Here is a 20,318-nt window from a genome sequence, read left to right as displayed (position 1 = left end):
TGAGCCAAAATAAAAATATAAACCCCCTCACCCTCCTTAATCCCCCCCCCCCGACTTACCACAACTCCCTGGTGATGGAGCGAGGAGTGAGGACGCCATTTCTGCAATCCTTGGCGAGAAGCATGTAACGTCGGTGGCACGTCGAGTGACGCGGCGTCACGTGATTCCCGGCAAGTTCGCGCCGGATGGCTCGTTCGGCCCAAAAAGAACTTTTGGCCAGCTTGAGGGGGTCAGGAGGCCCCCCCAAGCTGGCCAAAAGTTCTTTTTGGGCCGAACGAGCCGTCCGGCGCGAACTTGCCGGGAATCACGTGACGTCGCGTCTGAGTGACGCGGCGCCACGTGATTCCCGGCTCGTTCGCGCCGGACGGCTCGTTCGGCCCAAAAAGAACTTTTGGCCAGCTTGGGGGGGTCAGGAGGCCCCCCCAAGCTGGCCAAAAGTTCTTTTTGGGCTGAACGAGCCGTCCGGCACGAACGAGCCGGGAATCACGTGACGCCGCGTCACTCGACGTGCCACCGACGTCACATGCTTCTCGCCAAGGATTGCAGAAATGACGTCCTCACTCCTCGCTCGATCACCAGGGAGTTGTGGTAAGTCTGGGGGGGGGATTAAGGAGGGTGAGGGGGTTTAATTTTTTTTTTTGCACATATGTACATATACCCAACTCATTGGATTTTTTTTATGTCCATATTGGCCGCAAGTGGGACCCCCTTTCGGACATAAAAAATATGAACATAAAATTTTGCTCTGCACATCCCTAGTAGCCACTGGTTTTATTTTTTACTTTTTGGGGTTTTTTGTTTTATTGCTTGATTCAATTTTTTCACACGAATTAAACGAATCAAGAAATCCATAAACCAAAATTCTTGTGAAAAACACTCCCGAAAATGAAACAAAAATGAAAACTAATATTTTTCCCCTGCACATCCCTAATAGCCATTACTTATCACTGCACGATAATTGCATAGAATCTATTTACAGTTTCGATCTTGCCAGGTACTTGTGATCTGGATTGCCCACTGTTGGAAAGAGGATACTGGGCTTGATGGACCCTTGGTCTGACCCAGTATGGCAATTCTTATGTTCTTATGTTCATAGCCCCTATTCTGCTGAATCAGAATTTTATTTAAAAAGTAGTTTCAGGATAGTAAGCTTTCATGGGTCAGAATTGGAGAAGCTGGTCCAGTATCTTTTTGCATCATGATAACAATTCTGCAGTTTAAATACCTCAAGATATTCAGTGGTTTACATGATGCCAAATTTAGCAACCTATGGGGTAATTTTCGAAAGAATACATGTGCTAAAAACAGGGTCTTATGCATGTAAATGCACTTTATGCATGTAAATAGGCTTTTGAAAATTGCTACAATATGTGCTACTTTTACTTTTGAAAATTACCCCCTAAAGTATAAATATTTATAGTGTATATTTAGGAACATTTGAATACTGAGATTGCGATGTCAACTGAGTTCATTTTGTTTTACAGAAAGACAAGCAAAACTCCTCATTGCAGCTGCATGGAGCCTGTCATTCTTATTTTCAATTCCAACTTTAATAATATATGGCAAACGGCAGCTACCCAATGGAAAAGTACAGTGCTGGGCCCTCTGGCCTGATGATAGCTACTGGATACCTTACATGACCGTTGTTGCTTTCCTGGTTTATTTCATTCCTTTGATTATTATCAGGTAAGATGCTTCTGATGAGTAATTCATGGTTTTCCTTATTAATAATGTATCTGTGTAGCACCAATGTGTTTTTTGTTCAGCATAGCAGTGCCCTTCTGCTCTGAATGGTTCCAGCTCAATTAAATAGGCCAGAGCTATGAGGTCATGAATCTCTAGTCACATTTACTCAGGATTGTCCTCATTTCTCCAGGGGTAGTGTCTCCAAATAGATTTATTTTGCACATACCTTGACAGGAATGAACCTCACTTATAAGCCAGAGTACGTTGTGAATGGTCTCTATCTCTCAAGATACTGCTAGGGGTCTTTTTAATACTTGCAATGTGCCAAAGAAAGCCTCCTTCTGGAGTTCATAGGATGTGATATATTCAAGGATCATTTGGAAATTCTTTTCAGTCAGGCCAGTGGGACAATTTATGTATCTTTCTACCATTTGTTTCTGGTCTCTGACTTTCATCTCATGGTACTTCTCTCTCTCCATACAATCCACAGAATAGATGCTTGATACTCATACCAAAGCTGTTGTTGAGTTTTAGTCCTTTACCACAATATTTGGTTTTCTAGCATCAAGCTTTTTTTTCAGTTGGAATCAGAATGTCCTAGATGATCACAACATCTTTGCTCTCTTCGATTCTGTTAGTCCTAATGTTTTCCTGGTACTGCATTTTGCACATTTTCAAGTGGATTGAACTATGCCACATTGTTGTGTCTTTTAGCATTCAGGCCTTCTGAGATCAGCACATTACACCTGCTAATAAACTGTGTAACCGTTTCCAATTTTGTTTTACATGATCTGTGTAATTTAGCTATTGTAGTGACAATACTCAGCACATGAGAGCAAATGACTAGGCCCAGAACCATTGAAAAGGCTGAATGAAAAGGGCAACTGCCCTCAAGGCCAGTGCAAGGGTATTAAGCACTCTAGGAGAACCTTCTGCACCCGCCCCCCCCCCCCCCCCCCTGGTCCAGGCCCCAGCTCTGGCCTCGACCTCATTCACACAGACCGGCCCCTAGTCACACAGTCACACAGACTAGAACTGACCACTGCCTGGACCTGACATTTGCCAGCCTTCTGACTACATTGACCACTGCCTGGAACTGACCTCTGCCTGCCTGACCATGTTGACCGCTGCCTGGAACTGACCCTCGCTTGCCTTGTCTACGCTCGGACTGACCTTGGATTTGACCCCTGCTTTGGCTAACCACTTCTGGATGGATACCCTGGCTTTGACCCTTGCGCTTCACTCGGGCACTCTCTTCTTGCCTTCTGTGACCACCAAACCGACCTGCTTGGACTCTGACCGCGGCCTTCTTCTTACCAGACCCACAGGCACTGCCTGTTCCGCCCAAAGAGCCTTCCTGAATTGCTACCTTCTCGAGCTCTCCGGAGTCTCCAATTTAGGTCTGGACCATCCTCTCTGCAAGGGCCATGCACCCTTAGTCGTGATGGGCATACCTCTCCATTACCTCTCTGGGAGATCCTCTGAGGCCCACCTAAGTCTAGGTGGTCCGGGTACCCAAGGGCTCAACCTGCGGAAACCCTGGACTGTTACTGGCGAAGCTCCAGCTAGCCTCTTTCTCCTTGTGTGCTTTCTCCTCGTGTGCTCTGCCTCCTGGTGGCAGGCGCTCTCTGGGTCCAACCAGAGAGCCGTACTAATCTTGCACCAGGCCAAGGGTCCACCTCCAGCGCAACAGGGGGGTTGATTTTCTCTGACACATCCGGCAAAATTCTATCTGGATAATTCTTTATCCAGCTACAATTTAGCTGGAAATGTGGGGGCGTTCCTGGGGCAGGTGGTAGGTGTTCCAGGGAGGAGTGGAGTTAGCTGGTTAGGTTAAGATAGCCAAGTATATTCTGTGTACTACCGTGCTGCTAAATATATCCTGGTTCATTTAGCCAGATAGGTGTATCCGGCGAACTTAACCAGCAGCAAAGCGGCTGAATATCAGCCCTAGGAAGAATAACTTTCAAAGCCATTTCTGCAGGTTAAAAAGTTCATTACTCCATGGAAATGAGTTTTTACAAAACTGCTCACCTGATATATGGGTAAAAGAGCATGCATAGGGACTGTATGTCCGTACTGTCGCTTGCTGTTTGAAGAGGCGTGGGCAGAGCTGGGGTGGGGTTTGGAATTAGCATGCATACATTTGCATTTTCAATAGTATGTATGTAATTTTTCCTGAAAAAACTGTGTGAAGACATCAGCAAGTGTACACAGTGTGCAAGTAATATTTTAATTTCTCTATGAAAACTTGGTGTAAAGTCTGCTACAAAAACTACCCACAGAGTTTACACCTTATGCAGGCAGATGTCAAATTAGCCTCTAAGGGGGCAATTTTCAGACTGGCCACATAAATGCACAGAGTGGGAAAACATTTTTACTCATGGACTTTGTACTAATTTTAGATTGAAAGTACGTGCATATTTATTTATTTAAAAAATCTTCCATTCCTCAACATCCATGATTCATGTTCAGATAACTATACATTCATAAAGATAAATAAAACAACATATAACATCCAATCATTTCTGTCAATCTTCATAAAATAAAACTGTTAATATTGATCTACAACCAGTCAAATATTTCAATTGAACTCATTTAAAAGAAAGCTTGCCTAAAGAACATGATATTGATTAATTTTCCAGGAAATGTATTCTACCAGAATGGGGGTGGCATCAGAAAAAGCTCAGTTAGGTGTTTCTTGCAGCTTGGCCTTCGTTATTGTAGGGATCATTAGCCAACTCTTCTTATCAGCTGACTGCAGCTGCCTAAGTGGCACATAGGGGCGGATTTTCAGAGCCCTGCTCGCGTAAATCCGCCCAAAACCGGGCGGATTTACGCGAGCAGGGCCCTGCGCGCCGGGAAGCCTATTTTACATAGGCCTCCCGGCGCGCGCAGAGCCCCGGGACTCGCGTAAGTCCCGGAGTTCTCGGAGGGGGGCGTGTCGGGGGGCGGGCCCGGTCGTCGCGGCGTTCCGGGGGCGTGTCGGCAGCGTTTTGGGGGCGGGTACGGGGGCGTGGCTACGGCCCGGGGGCGTGGCCGCGCCCTCCGTACCCGCCCCCAGGTCGCGGCCCGGCGCGCAGCAGGCCCGCTGGCGCGCGGGGATTTACGTCTCCCTCCGGGAGGCGTAAATCCCCCGACAAAGGTAAGGGGGGGGTGTAGACAGGGCCGGGTGGGTGGGTTAGGTAGGGGAAGGGAGGGTAAGGTGAGGGGAGGGCAAAGGAAAGTTCCCTCCGAGGCCGCTCCGATTTCGGAGCGGCCTTGGAGGGAACGGGGGGAGGCAGCGCGGCTCGGCGCACGCAGGCTATACAAAATCGATAGCCTTGCGCGCGCCGATCCAGGATTTTAGTGGATACGCGCGGCTCCGCACGTATCTACTAAAATCCAGCGTACTTTTGCTTGAGTCTGATGCGCAAGCAAAAGTAGGCTGTTCGCGCGCCTCTTAAAATCTACCCCATAATTCTTATCTAGCTTATCCCAGGAAAACTTCCCATGCACATTTATACCTGTGAATTTCTGCGGGTAGTTTTTCAGAGTAAATTTTCTCATGGATGTTTGAAAATGCAAACATGAGTACGAGTGCCACAGCTCTTCCAAACCCCTCACCCGGGAATGCCTCGTCACAATGCAGGTGAGCTCAACTCTACCCACACACACAGGGAGGGCAGTTTTGGGAACGCCCATTTCCATGGAGAAAGCACTGTTTTGTCTGCAAAAATGGGCTTTAAGGGGACAATGATCAAATGGCTTGCATGGGTATTTTTCCTACTTATTTTGCAGCTAATTTTTAAAAAATAATCTGGCAGGGTAGTTTCTCTTAGAAAATAAGCTGGCATAAAGTGCAAACACTAAAAGCATCCTGTTATTCATATAGTCATCTGAAGGGGGAGGGGGATACATAACCCACATGCTTTGAACTTGGAAAGTACACATGCTGGTTCCCTGCCTTACAATGCCTCCTCTTAATGTGGCTAAAAGCCTCTATTAAGGCAAAGGAAGACAAGTTTCCGAAAGATCAATATATCTAGGTAACTGACTTAAAAAATGCCCTGTTTTAATGCAAAGGCATTTTTTCCCCTTAGAGTTAGGGATGTTAATTCCTATATTAATGCTTAATTCTAACATCAGCTATTCAAAATTCATTGCAAAGGAATGACAGCCTCATTTTCACATCTTTATATCAGAACTATGTTTATTAAGCATTAGATATATTGAATGTGATATGCCCTGCTATAGAGAACTTCAAGAATTATATCTCAAAACCGCTTCTGAAGAGACAGTACTGACATCCTCTAGGGGAGAGGTAGGCTTAGCAAAGACAGTTGCTGCACAAATTGGCACCATGGACAAAGATTGCATTCAGTACAACCCTCTCTCCACCCCCCCCCCCCCCCCTTCCCTTTTGGACTCATGTGTTTGCAGACTCACAAACTGACCTAAAAGGGTGTTGTGGCTCCCTTCCCCTTCCTGGGTTGGTGCCTAGTGCAGTCAGAGCCGGTGCATTCCAATAGGCAAACTAGATGGTCGCCCAGTGTGCCAGCCATTAGAGGGTGGCAAAGAGCAGCCATGTAGGGCCACGAGTAGAGCCATTCCTGCTCATGGCCAAGAGAAGCAGAATAGCAGGCCAGAAATAGCGCCTGTCCCGCTCACGGCCAAAAGAAGCAGAGTCTTGGTGGGCCACGACAGCGTCTTTGTTTATCTGTAAGACTGAGAAGGATTGTGTGTGCATGAGAGAGCAATGGTGTTAATGAGAGAGAGGGAAGGAGACTGTGTAAGGGTATGTGAATGAGACAAGGAACTTAAGGGGTAGATTTAATAACATGCACACACGCGCATCCATGTGCGCATGGTTCCCGGCACCCGCACATGGACGTGCAGATTTATTTATTTATATATTTATTTAAAAACTTTTCTAGACCGTCGTTTAGTAGTATACCATCACAACGGTTTACAGATAGGCACATAAATAAGTCTGGTTAGGATTATAAATTAGCTAGTAGGTGCCAATAAAGTTTCGGTTACATGATTCAAATAGTATACGCTATTTGGATTGTGGATTGGATTTTATAACATGCGCTTCGCTGGTGCGCGCATGTTATAAAATCGGATGGCCGCATGCACATGTGCGCTGGATTTTATAATCCATGCATGCATGTGTGTGCGGCACGTGCAAGGGGGGGTGGGGGTGAACATTTGCAATTTCCGCATGATGATGCAATCCGGACTTCCCCAGTTCCCTAACCCCCTGCCTAACATTCCTTCCCCTTCCCCTATCCTCCCCAGCCCCCTAAAACTAACCTACCTTGCCTGATTTTTTTTTTTACTTTATTACTAGCTGCTTCTCAGGAGCAGAAGTAATTTATGCGTGCTGGCCGGCTGCCGGCACATGCTTCCCCGGAACAACAGCTAATGGCTGCTGTCCTGGCTGGCCTCCGTCCCTCCCTGCTGTTGTTCCGGGGAAGCATGTGCCGGCACGTGCTTTCCCGGAAGGAGGCGTGGAGGAGACAGAGCACACGAGGAGAAAGCACACAAGGAGAAAGAGGCTAGCTGGAGCTTCGCCAGTAACAGTCCAGGGTTTCCGCAGGTTGAGCCCTTTGGTACCCGGACGACCTAGACTTAGGTGGGCCTCAGAGGATCTCCCAGAGAGGTAATGGAGAGGTATGCCCATCACGAGTAAGGGTGCATGGCCCTTGCAGAGAGGATGGTCCAGACCTAAATTGGAGACTCCGGAGAGCTCGAGAAGGTAGCAATTCAGGAAGGCTCTTTGGGCAGAACAGGCAGCGCCTGTGGGTCTGGTCAGAAGAAGGACGCGGTCAGAGTCCAAGCAGTCGGTCTGGTGGTCACAGAAGGCAAGAAGAGAGTGTCCGAGTGAAGCGCAAGGGTCAAAGCCAGGGTATCCATCCAGAAGTGGTAAGCCAAAGCAGGGGTCAAATCCAAGGTCAGTCCGAGCGTAGACAAGGCAAGCGAGGGTCAGTTCCAGGCAGCGGTCAACATGGTCAGGCAGGCAGAGGTCAGTTCCAGGCAGTGGTCAATGTAGTCAGAAGGCTGGCAAAGGTCAGGTCCAGGCAGCGGTCAGTCCTAGTCAGGCAAGCAGAGGTCACTACCAAGATTCAGTCCGAAGGGTACTACCAGGGAATGTGGAGCAGGAACAGGACAAATGCTGGAAGACACGAAGGACCACGGGAACACTGGGACACGGAGACGCTGGAACAAGGAGACGCTGGAACACAGGATCAGACACAGGAGCAAGTAACAGGCAAACTAGAAACACCAAGGTGTTGACCCGATTGCCAAGGTGAGGTTCTGGGGACAGAGCCTCGCCTTACATACTGGGGCTGTGTGATGTCATCGGGATGCGTCCGGGCTGGGATTCCCGCACTTGGCCCTTTAAAAGTTGAGACGTCGGCCGCACGCATGCCTAGGGGCAGAGCCGAAGAGATGGAAGATGCAGAGCCCCTATGGGAGCTCCGCTGAGAGGCCTGTGGCATGGAAGAGGCTGAGGACGCCTGGGGAGAACGTCGGGGACATCGGGAGTAGGCGGCTGCAGCAAGGCCAGAACTTGTGGAGGGCAGCGTGAGGTAAGCAGGCCCAACCGCGGCACCAACATGACCAGGACGCACAACACATATGTCTAGACAAGTCCTTTGCATATTTTATCCAGGGCAAATACCTCAAAAGCATACTGTGCTGAAGTATTAATTGAATACTAATTCATGTGGAAGAGTGCTTCATTTTAAGCAACTGATATGGTATGTTTTAGAATTTAATGTTCTCTTGAGAACTGGATTCAGATAGTGAGTTAAAAAAGCAAAGTCTCTGTTAAGTCCTTTTAAGTCAGTTCTGATGTGCATTATCATTTTAACTTCAAATGTCTTCCATTTCTAGATTGTTCCGAATTTCCTTTTCAGTATCCTTTTTGATCTTAAGATCATTGATGCAGTGGTCTGGTCCCAAGGGTTTCCATCTCCTTATATACATTTTTTTGTTTGTTCTCCTATATTTTTTGTGCATTTAAATGGACTAACATGGCTACCACACTACTTCATCTAAGACTGGAATGGCTTTTGAAGTCAATCTTGTAGACGTCTCATTAGGGTTCAGAAGTGTTGCTCTGAACCTTAAAAATATCCTAGCTTGGCATTCCTTGCAGGGCCTTCTTTGCAGTGGTGTTTGCTGTGTCCTCTCATCCTGTCTTTCCCACATTCTCTGGGCTCCTTCCAATCTTTGTGCTCCCTCCCCCTGCTGCTTCAACCACAATATACTGTATGAGGAGGCAGACAGCAAGTCCTGACTGCCATGCTTTAATAGGGTGCCAATGAATGCTTCTGTGGTTCTCCATCTTCCCTGCTCCTGCTTTAGCAGCATGGTAAGCAAAGATAGAAGGCGTGGGGAGGGATGGGAGGGTTGGTGGTGGTGGGAACCAAAGGCTTAAGATGTTGGGAGCACAAAGGGGGAATGTGCTGGTTATATTTGAATTTGTTGTAGCTGTGGAAGGGTGGGATTTAATCTTTGGGGAGGGGTGGCCTGATGAGAGAAAAGGATTGGGTGTTTGGTATTTTCCCTCCTTTTCTCTCCTTAGCAATTAGGAGCACCCTCCCTCCCATCCTTTGATGCTTCTGTATTCATGTTGCTATTATTACATTGTCACAGCTGGTTGTATTATTTTTGGGCACCAGAGCCAAAAGGAGGGAATATGTCATGATTTTTTTCTTGTTCTGTTTGCGCCTCCATGATTAACCCAGCTGGCAAGGAGGAGGGTAAAAGTGGGAATGTACCACAGGGGAGCTGAGGAGACTGTTAAGTGCAAGCATCCCAACTATTAATAAGGCAGCGGCCCATGGCCCCCTATATGGTACAGGGTGGGATATAAATTTAGCTTGTTAGCACAGGGAGCTGCTTAGTAATGTAGCGAGTGGCTGGAGTAATGATTGCATGAGATTTTAGAAGACTTGGCTCTGGTATGTGTCTAATCTGCTTCCCCAGAGTCTGGGTAAGTAGATTAAGCATATGGTGAAGACTATTGCCTTTTCAGAAGTGTTACCTGTTCATGGAAAGGGGATGGAGAGGCTAAGCCATATAAATAATTTCAATGCATGGCTCAAAACCTGGTGTAAGGAAGAAAGTTTTGGATATATTGGGGGCTGGTGCCATGTATGGAATAGTAAGAGGCTATATATCAAAGATGGTTTACATGGCTTACAAAATCTAATTGAAAAATTCAAATCATATACCAAAAGGCATTTAAACTAAAAGATGGGGGTGGATAATTGAAATGCCATGCCCAACATCTCCAAGAATTGGGTGAATAAATTCACAAAAATCAGTTGAATGGGGTAGAAAAGATGCCCAAGGAGAGCATAAATGCCCATAGTTTGGGCAATAAAATCCCAGACATGCAAGCTCTTGGAGGAGAAGTCCATTACCTGCTATTAAGTTCACTTAGAGAATAGCCACTGCCATTAACAACAGTAACATGGAATAGACTTAGTTTTTGGGTACTTGCCAGGTTCTTATGGCCTGGATTGGCTACTGTTGGAAACAGGATGCTGGGCTTGATGGACCCTTGGTCTGACCCAGTATAGCATGTTCTTATGTTCTCTAATGGTGAAAATGGATTTGGATATCATTACTATTATAGAGACATGATTCTTTGAGTCTCATGATCGGGATACAATCATCCCTGGCTATAACCTATTTAGGAAGGATAAAGAATACTGAAAAGCTGGAGGAGGAGCTCTTTATAGTAGGAACAATATCCAAGCAACTGAAATGCAAGGGACTTGGGGTAGGGAAGAAGCATTATGGGAGGTCCTAAAAAAAGAAGATGGTGGTTTCATTTACATAAATGTGGTCTACAGGCCTCTGACTAAAACAGAAGAACTGGACAGAAATCTGGTCGAAGACATCCAAAAGGTGAGAATGAAGGGAGAAGTGTTGCTAGTTGGAGATTTTAATCTGCCGGATGTGGATTGGAACATCAAATCTGTGGAATCTACAAGAAATAGAGAGATAGTGGATGCTTTTCAAGGGGCTCTGTTAAAAAAAATGGTAATGGAACCCACAAGGGAGGATGTGATACTTGACTTGGTGCTCACAAATGGGGATAATGTCTGAAATATCTGAGTAGGAACCCACCTGAGCACCAGTGACCCTCAGATGAATATAACACAAGAACATAAGAAATTGCCATGCTGGGTCAGACCAAGGGTCCATCAAGCCCAGCATCCTATTTCCAACAGAGGTCAAACCAGGCCACAAGAACCTGGCAAGTATCCAAACAATAAGAAGATCCCATGCTCCTGATGCCAATAATGGCAGACGCCATTCCCTAAGTCAACTTGCTCAATAGCAGTTAATGGACTTCTCCTCCAAGAACTTTTCCAAACCTTTTTTAAACACAGCTACACTAACTGCACTAACCACATCCTCTGGCAACAAATTCCAGAGCTTAATTGTGCATTGAGTGAAAAAGAATTTTCTCCAATTGGTCTTATATGTGCTACTTGCTAACTTCATGGAATGCCCCCTAGTCCTTCTATTATCTGAAAGTATAAATAACCAATTCACATCTACTCATTCTAGACCTCTCATTATTTTAAACACCTCTATCATATCCCCCCTCAGACATCTCTTCTCCAAGCTAAACAGCCCTAACTTCTTCAGCCTTTCCTCATAGGGGAGCTGTTCCATCCCTTTTATCATTTTGATCGCCCTTTCCTGTACCTTCTCCAGTGCAACTATGTCTTTTTTGAGATGCGGTGACCAGAATTGTACACAGTATTCAAGGTGCGGTCTCACCATGGAGCGATACAGAGCCATTATAACATTTTCTGTTTTGTTAACCATTCCCTTCTTAATAATTCCTAACATTCTGTTTGCTTTTTTGACTGCTGCAGCAATGATTTCAAAGTATTATCCACTATGATGCCTAGATCTTTTTTCTGGGTGGTAGCTCCTAATGTGGAACCTAACATCGTGTAACTACAGCAAGGGTTATTTTTCCCTACATGCAACACCTTGCACTTGTCCACATTAAATTTCATTTGCCATTTGGATGCCTAGTCTTCCAGTCTCACAAGGTCCATCAGACGGTATGATTTGATATCGCAATCAGGATATAGAGAAGTCACACAAAGAACCAAAATTTGAATTTCTTCTATACAGCGCCATCTTAGAAAATGGTGCTGGCCATCCATTGCTCCTTCCATGTGACAGGGGCTGACCAATGGCACCGGTAGCCCCTGTCACATGGTAAGGGCAAAGGGCCACCAGCACCATTTTGATTCCTGGCAGGCCCAACGGCCAGACGGCCTGAGAGAGAGAGGTCGCTCGTGGGACCCTGCTGGACCACCAGGGCTTTTAGTAAGTCTTGGGGAGGGATCGGGAGGGTGGGAGGGTGGTAATAAAGTAAGTTTGAAGGGTTGGGGGGGGGGGGTTCTTTTATTCATTTTTTTCCCATTTCGTTTTTCCCACTTTGTTTTTTCCGATCCTTTTCCCCGACCCGACACAGAAAAACGAAGCTCATCTCTATTTCTATTTGCAAGTCAATAAAGCTCTGGCTTGTGCATATACCAATCCCAATATTTGGTGTGCTTACTGCTTTCTTTGGGCAGAGGGAATGTCAGAGTCAGACGGGGACCGGAAGGGCATTCTCTTGACTGCCTATGTTAAATGAAATGCTCTATGTTAGTGGCAAAATGCTGTTTGTCATCTTTTATACTTGGTGTAATTTTCTCTTAATGCCACCCACAGATGGTGCTTTTAATTAAAAACATTATTTTATCATGTGATAAATACAGTACCAGTTATTGCATGTCAGTACATAACTACAAAATAGCTAAGCAACTCATTATTCTCTAATATGCATGACAAATTTCACAGTTTCATATGCAACATATTAGAAACATTATGCCACACGCTGGAATCCCATTAAGCACTTCTTACTAGATGATTATTTCCATAATAATCTATGGAAATTGTGTATTGGGTTATGGGGAAGGATTACGGATATCCTTTCATGTCAAACTATTAGTTGGAAATCAGTTACTATTATAGAAAATATTTTTGTCCGTAAAACATCTCTTTCTGCAGAATATTTTATTTTGAATCTGACTGAAGGTAGGAAGGACTGCATTGAGAGTTGTAAAATTGTTTACTATTCTCTGCTTTCTCATTCCAAATTATAAAAATATCTTCAAGGTACTGGCAATATCTAAAAGGTGCAGTGTGGTATGCATTCTGGAATTACTTTTTCAGTTCTGCCATGAACTGGTAGATTGGATATTTAACAACAGAAGTAAAACTAGCAGAATATCACTGTGTAAAAAGCAAATATAGTGGGCAAGGGAAAAACACTTGACATATTTTTTGCTTATGTAATAGGTAATTCTGAATCAAATGATCATTGGAAAATCATGGGTCTAGCATTCAGTAGCAGGGCTAAGTCTCTGATAGTACTGTGTCTTTCTTTTCTTTTTCCTGGTTGGAGTGATGTCCATGGGGGGGGGCGGAGAGGAAACCTCAAAGACACTGAGCGTTAACTATAATCTCTTACCATATTGTTACTAGAGATGTGAATCGTGTCCTCGATCGTCTTAACGATCGATTTCGGCTGGGAGGGGGAGGGAATCGTATTGTTGCCGTTTGGGGGGGTAAAATATTGTGATATATCGTTAAAATCGTTAAAACCCGCTAAAACCCACCCCCGACCCTTTAAATTAAATCCCCCACCCTCCCGAACCCCCCCCCCCCCAATGACTTAAATTACCTGGTGGTCCAGCGGCGGTCCGGAACGGCAGCGGTCCGGAACGGGCTCCTGCTACTGAATCTTGTTGTCTTCGGCCGGCGCCATTTTCTAAAATGGCGCCGAAAAATGGCGGCGGCCATAGACCAACAGGATTCCACGGCAGGAGGTCCTTCCGGACCCCCGCTGGACTTTTGGCAAGTCTTGTGGGGGTCAGGAGGCCCCCCCCCAAGCTGGCCAAAAGTTCCTGGAGGTCCAGCGGGGGTCAGGGAGCGATTTCCCGCCGCGAATCATTTTCCGTACGGAAAATGGCGCCGGCAGGAGATCGACTGCAAGAGGTCGTTCAGCGAGGGTTCCGGCGCCCTCGCTGAACGACCTCCTGCAGTCGATCTCCTGCCGGCGCCATTTTCCGTACGGAAAACGATTCGCGGCGGGAAATCGCTCCCTGACCCCCGCTGGACCTCCAGGAACTTTTGGCCAGCTTGGGGGGGCCTCCTGACCCCCACAAGACTTGCCAAAAGTCCAGCGGGGGTCCGGAAGGACCTCCTGCCGTGGAATCCTGTTGGTCTATGGCCGCCGCCATTTTTCGGCGCCATTTTGGAAAATGGCGCCGGCCGAAGACAACAAGATTTAGTAGCAGGAGCCCGTTCCGGACCGCTGCCGTTCCGGACCCCCAGGTAATTTAAGTCATTTGGGGGGGGGGTTCGGGAGGGTGGGGGATTGAAGGAGGTAGGATTTGGCAAGGAAATGTTTAAGTTATTTGGGGGGGAGTTCGGGAGGGTGGGGGATTTAATTTAAAGGATCGGGGGTGGGTTTTAGCGGGTTTTAGTGTGCCGGCTCACGATTCTAACGATTTATAACGATAAATCGTTAGAATCTCTATTGTATTGTGTTCCATAACGGTTTAAGACGATATTAAAATTATCGGACGATAATTTTAATCGTCCTAAAACGATTCACATCCCTAATTGTTACGCTCACCGCCGGCGGCAACCCCGCGGTGCAGCCCTCGTACCTTGCTGTGCAGCCCGCGGGACCCAGTTCTGCTTCCATAGCAGTGGAAGGCCGCCAGCTCTGACCGCGGACCTCAGTCAGTGCCTCTGACTCTGCACCTCATCCCGCTCCCTCCAGCCAGGACGCCCTTGCCAGCACCTCGGGCCTTGCATCACATCCCTCCAGCCGGGACGCCTCCATCAGCCGAGCCAGTGCGGTGCCTTTCTCTAGGCGTGCACGCATGCCATGCTGAGACCTTTAAAGGGCCCATGGTGGGAAACAGGCCTCGGACCCCAGATGTTGATGTCATGTCCTGCTCAGTATAAATTCCATGGTTTTCTCTGAAGACTTTGCCTTTGCAACAGATCTCCTTGGTTTACCTGCCCTTGGTTCCAAGCGCTCATTGCCTCTCCGGTTCCCAATTCCTGTGTTCGTGTGTCTCCTCGTATTGACTGACTTCTGGTGCCGACCTCTGCCTGCCTGACCACATTGTCTCTCTCCAAGCCTGACCTCTGCCTGCCTGATCATGTTGCCTCTCTCCAAGCCTGACCCCTGCCTGCCTGACTACGTTGCCTCTCTCCAAGTCTGACCTCTGCCTGCCTGACCACGTTGCCTCTCTCCAAGCCTGACCTCTGCCTGCATGACCACGTCGCCTCTCTCCAAGCCTGAACTTCGCCAGCCTGAACTCATTGCCTCTCTCCAAGCCTGATCTTAGCCTGCCTGACTATGCTTGCCTTCTCCGTGCCTTGACCATTGCTACGCCTGACCACACCTGCCTTCTCCGTGCCCAGACCAACGTTATGTACGACCTTGCTTTAGATTCTGATACGTTCCGAGTTCCACATTGCCTGCTACAGCTTCCTTTGATTGCCAGCCTCAAGTTCTTCAGTGACTCTTTGGACTCTGTCCTTGGGACATGGACTCCTAGGACTTTGGCCCCTCTGTGCTCAAGCACCCTCAGTCTGTTCCAGTTCCTCGGTGCTTGGGTTTCCGTTCTGCAACCCGTCCTGGATAGAGCTACACCATCTGCTGGCTGCTGAGGCTGGGCTGAACTATCTCCTGGCATTGTTCTATCTTGAGGCCCACTAAGTCCTGCTGGCCCGGCACCCAAAGGCTCAACCCGAGGGGAAAGGAGGAACAGGGGTGATATGATACAGACTTTCAGATACTTGAAAGGTTTTAATGATCCAAAGTCAACGATAAACATTTTCCGTGGAAACAAAATCAGCAGAACCCCAGGGAGGAAGACCCAGAACCAATGTCAGGAAGTATTTCTTCATGGAGAGGGTTGTGGATGCCTGGAACGCCCTTCCGAAGGAAATGGTGAGGACCAAATCTGTGAAGGATTTCAAAACGACATGGGATAAATGCTGTGGCTCCATAAAGTCTTGAGGATGTGAATGAAATGAAATGAAGAGAAGAGGCATGGGGGTGGCTTGCGGGAATGATGGCTACTACCCTTATTCAATAAACATACACAAGGTTAATGCAACTCCAACATTGCTCTCTGCTTCAATGGCAAGAGGAAATGTGGGAAAAAAGATCTACATTCACAAATAAGCGTGGGAATAGCTTGCTTGTTGCGGCGGTTACTACCCCAAACCAAATTAGTCTGATGCTTCACTTTCATTGCATATCTAAGCAGCTCTCTGCTTCAATGGCAGAGGGGAACAAAGAAAAGAGGATTTATATTCAAACAACCAACAAGGACTAAATCGCACAGGCTGGAAAAACAAATAAACATGGGAGTAGCTTGCTTGTTGCGGCAGTTACTACCCTGAACCAATCAAGCCTGATACTTCACTTTGAATACATATACAGCGCAACTCACTGTTTCAATGGCAAGAGGGAATGAAGAAAAGAGGATTTATATTCAGACAACAACCAACAAGGACTAAATTACACAGTCTGGGTAAACAAATAGGTATGGGAGTAGTTTGCTTATTGCGGCGGTTACTACCCCTAACCATTTAGGCTTGATACTTCACATTTATGCAGCTCCAGCACTGCTCTCTACATCAATGGCGGGGGTGGAAGGAAATTAGAACCAAAAAGTTACCAATAAGGGCCCTGACCTCAGTGGTCAGAGTAACAGATAAGTATGAGAAAAACAAGTACGAAAGCTTCCTGGGCAGACTGGATGGGCCATTTGGTCTTCTTCTGCCGTCATTTCTATGTTTCTATGTTTCATGGTTCCAATGAAATTAATTGAAATAGATAATGTCATTGACATTGTCTATTTCATTTTAAACTAGTAGTCCAAAATATGTATCATTATTAATATATAGCTTGCAGTTATTGAATCTACATGGGGAATGTTGCTGTATACTAATTATATGTTTTGACAAAGATTGCCAGGCAGTGGCTGTGTGATGCTGTTTGATTGGTTTAGAAAATCTGTGATGTCTTGTATGAAGCTATGTTTTTTACCCAGGGTTTGAGAATCCTCTTGAATAAGCCAGATATTTTTAATATGAATATATTAGTACCTTATTTGATTGGTTTTCAAGGAATTCTGAGTTTATGGATTTTAGGTCACATGTAGAAGGTACCAATAGAAAAATGGACTGGTAATAAGCTTATGGTGAGGACTGTAACTGCTTTAAAAAATGTTGACAAGACTTTTCAACTAATCTGTACATACCTTTGTGGATTCTTTTGTATATTTGCAAGCAGCATGCATTCTTTGAGTTGTCTGTTAGGTGTCCACACTTTAGAATTTCCATTCCCCAAGACAGACCAGGAGATGCTCATGCCAGTGGCATAGAAGGATTTCTTTTATTCTCAATTGCTTGCATATCTGGGCAACAAATGTTTGTTGTGTTGTTTCCAAGACCTCTGCCATGATATTCTTCTATCAATAATAAGCAATGTTGCCTTTCATACTGCTTCTAACAATCCCCCTGTACCAACATCTTGAAGTATTCTGTTTCTACATTCACCTCACCAGATGCTGAAAAGAATATATTTTTTTTATCATGAAGGTCAGCTCTTTGATCTATTTCACATATATTACTCCTTATACTTTCTGAATTCTCATATCTATCCTCTATACATTTACACAATTCAATTCTGTCACAAGCAACTTATAAATTATTCTGAATCTTAACTTTTATGGAATTTATGAATTCCATCATTGATCTTGCACATCTTTTGTAAAAAGTATATTATTTCTTAGATTCTGATACTTTTGCAACAGCACTTTATAAGTATCAATTATAGCATGTACAACAAAGCAAGAATCTTTTTTTTCTTTAAGATTCCTTTTCTAGTGGTGTGCACTTAATTATTTTTGTTTTGTTTTGGGTTTTTTTTTAATTTTGTTTATTGGTTAATTTGGTTTCATTTCATTTGTTTGAAACAAAATAAAGCAAAAACTAATTTTAAGAAAAGAAAGGAAAGAAAGGAAAGAAAATGAAAGAGAGAGCCTGGAGCCCCCATTCCTTCTCCCCCCCCAAAAAAAAAAATAGTACTGGTGTTGCAAAATAATAAAAAATAAAACCTCCTCCTAGGCCTTCCATCTTGTGCTCCTACCATGTGACAGGGGCTGACCAATGGCACCGGTAGCCCCGGTGACATAGTAGGTAAAAGGCTATGGGCGCTATTTTGAAACCGGTAGCCGAGGGTGTGAGTGCAGGGGATGGCTCCCGGACCCCCTGCTGGACCACCAGGGAGTTTTGGTAAGTCTTGGGGGGTCAGGAGGGTGGGGGTTGTAGTTAATTTAATTTTAGCGGGGAAATGAATAGGAATTGACGTATAGAATGTATCGGGGGGTCCCCTTGCCGAATGCAACATATTTGCCCCCCCCCCCCTGACGAATATGAAACCCGAATGTAACGTATATCGTCCCTCTGCACATCCCTACCCTTAAGCCTTATGTTAAGGGTATTAATATTTACAATCAAAACCAAGCAACTGTCAAACCAATAACAAAATTACTGCTGGCCACATTTTTATGGGATGAGCAGCCTTTTTGATAATACAGACAATGCTGTTTCAATGTGCCTTGCTTTTGGCTTGGCCCTAGAAATAGTTCTGTGCTTCTTCCCTAATGTCTTCATAGCAGCACCCCAGACATTAAAAGTCAGGGCACAGTATTGGCTGTTGCCTGAATCCAATTTTCTGGTTATATATCTTGTTGCTGGATGCAATGTGCTGACTTCAGAAGGCCTGCATGCAGAAAAGGCACAACAAAGTGGCATGGCTGATTCATTGGAAACAGTGTAAACATTAAAACATCGACATATCAAATAAACTCTGGGAACACAACTCTAATAGAATAGACGAGATTGAAGAAGTTGTGATCACTTGGGTCAATGCAGATATTGTGGTGAAAGAGAGAAATATACAAGAACACATTAAGGTTGAATATTAGCACTACTTAGCCAGAAATTCAGCAACTTATCTGGCTAAGTGGTGGTGGCTAAATATCTGCTTCTGTTCAGCAACTGTCACTTAGCCAGATAACTACTTATCCAAATAAGTAGTTAGGTGGATAAGTAGAGGGTGGAACAGGGAGGATCAAGGAGAATACTTATCCAGCTAACTTAGCCAGATATGTTGCAATATTCGAACTTATCCTGCTAAGTTAGATGGATAAGTTAGGCCTGCTCTACAGCAGGTCTATAGTTAGTTGGATAAGACGTAACTGCCTTACTTTAAAATTATCTAGGTCTGAGGTTTCCTGGATCAACCCTGGAGCCCTTTTTAAATATTGGAGTTATCTTAGCCACCTTCCAGTCTTCAGGTACAATGGATGATTTTAATGATAGATTACAAATTTGTAATAATAGATCTGAAATTTCATTTTTTAGTTCCTTAGTAGTAAATCACCTGGACCAGGTGATTTACTACTCTTCAGTTTGTCAATCAGGCCTACCACATCTTCTAGGTTCACTGTGATTTCATTCAGTTCATCTGAATCATTACCCATGAAAACCTTCTCCGGAATGGGTATCTCCCCAACATCCTCTTCAGTAAACACCGAAGCAAAGAAATTGTTTAATCTTTCCACAATGGCCTTATCTTATGTATGTGCACCTTTAATCCCTCGATTATCTAATGGTCCAACTGACTTCCTCACAGGTTTTATGCTTCAGATATATTTTTAAAACTTTTTACTGTGAGTTTTTGCCTCTACGGCCAACTTCTTTTCAAATTCTCTCTTAGCCTGTCCTGTCAATCTCTTACATTTCAATTGCCAATGCTTATGCTTTATTCTATTTTCTTCTGTTGTATCCTTCTTCCAATTTTTGAATGAAGAACTTTTGGCTAAAATAGCCTCTTTCACCTCACCATTTAACCATGCCGGTAATCGTTTTTCCTTCCTTCCACCTTTCTTAATGTGTGGAATACATATGGACTGTGCTTCTAGGAAGGTATTTTTTTAACAATGTCCACGCCTCTTACATACTTTTTACCTTTGTAGGTGCTCCTTTCAGTTTTTTTCTAACTATTTTTCTCATTTATCAAAGTTTCCCTTTTGAAAGTTTAGCACTAGAGCGATGGATTTGCTTACTGTCCCCCTTCCAGTCAATAATTCAAATTTGATCATATTATGATCACTATTGCCAAGCGGCCTCACTACTGTTACCTCTCTCACCATATCCTGTGCTCCACTGAGAATTAGATCTAAAATTGCTCCCTCTCTCATTGGTTCCTGAACCAATTGCTCTATGAAACTGTCATTTATTCCATCCAGGACCTTTATCTCTCTAGCACGTCCCAATGATACATTTACCCAGTCAATATTGGGGTAATTGTTTTCACATTATTACTACACTACCAATTTGGTTAGCTTCCCTAATTTCTCTTAGCATTTCACTGTCCTTCTCACCATCTTGGCCAAGTGTAGAGTACAATATTCCTATCACTATACTCTTCCCCTACACATAGG

At 45.1% G+C, this 20,318-nt stretch overlaps 1 protein-coding gene across 1 annotated transcript in view; it reads left to right on the top strand.

Moving 5' to 3' along the window:
• Positions 1 to 20,318, top strand: part of NPSR1 (neuropeptide S receptor 1) — a 197,691-nt gene that overhangs the window by 88,108 nt on the left and 89,265 nt on the right. The window contains exon 4 of the mRNA XM_029587090.1: positions 1,485 to 1,686. Coding sequence (XP_029442950.1) covers positions 1,485 to 1,686 — 202 coding nt within the window. The remainder of the gene's footprint in view (positions 1 to 1,484; positions 1,687 to 20,318) is intronic.

Source organism: Rhinatrema bivittatum, chromosome 2 (assembly GCF_901001135.1).
Source record: "Rhinatrema bivittatum chromosome 2, aRhiBiv1.1, whole genome shotgun sequence".
Lineage (NCBI taxonomy): Eukaryota > Metazoa > Chordata > Amphibia > Gymnophiona > Rhinatrematidae > Rhinatrema > Rhinatrema bivittatum.
This window is presented reverse-complemented; position numbering and strand designations above follow the sequence as displayed.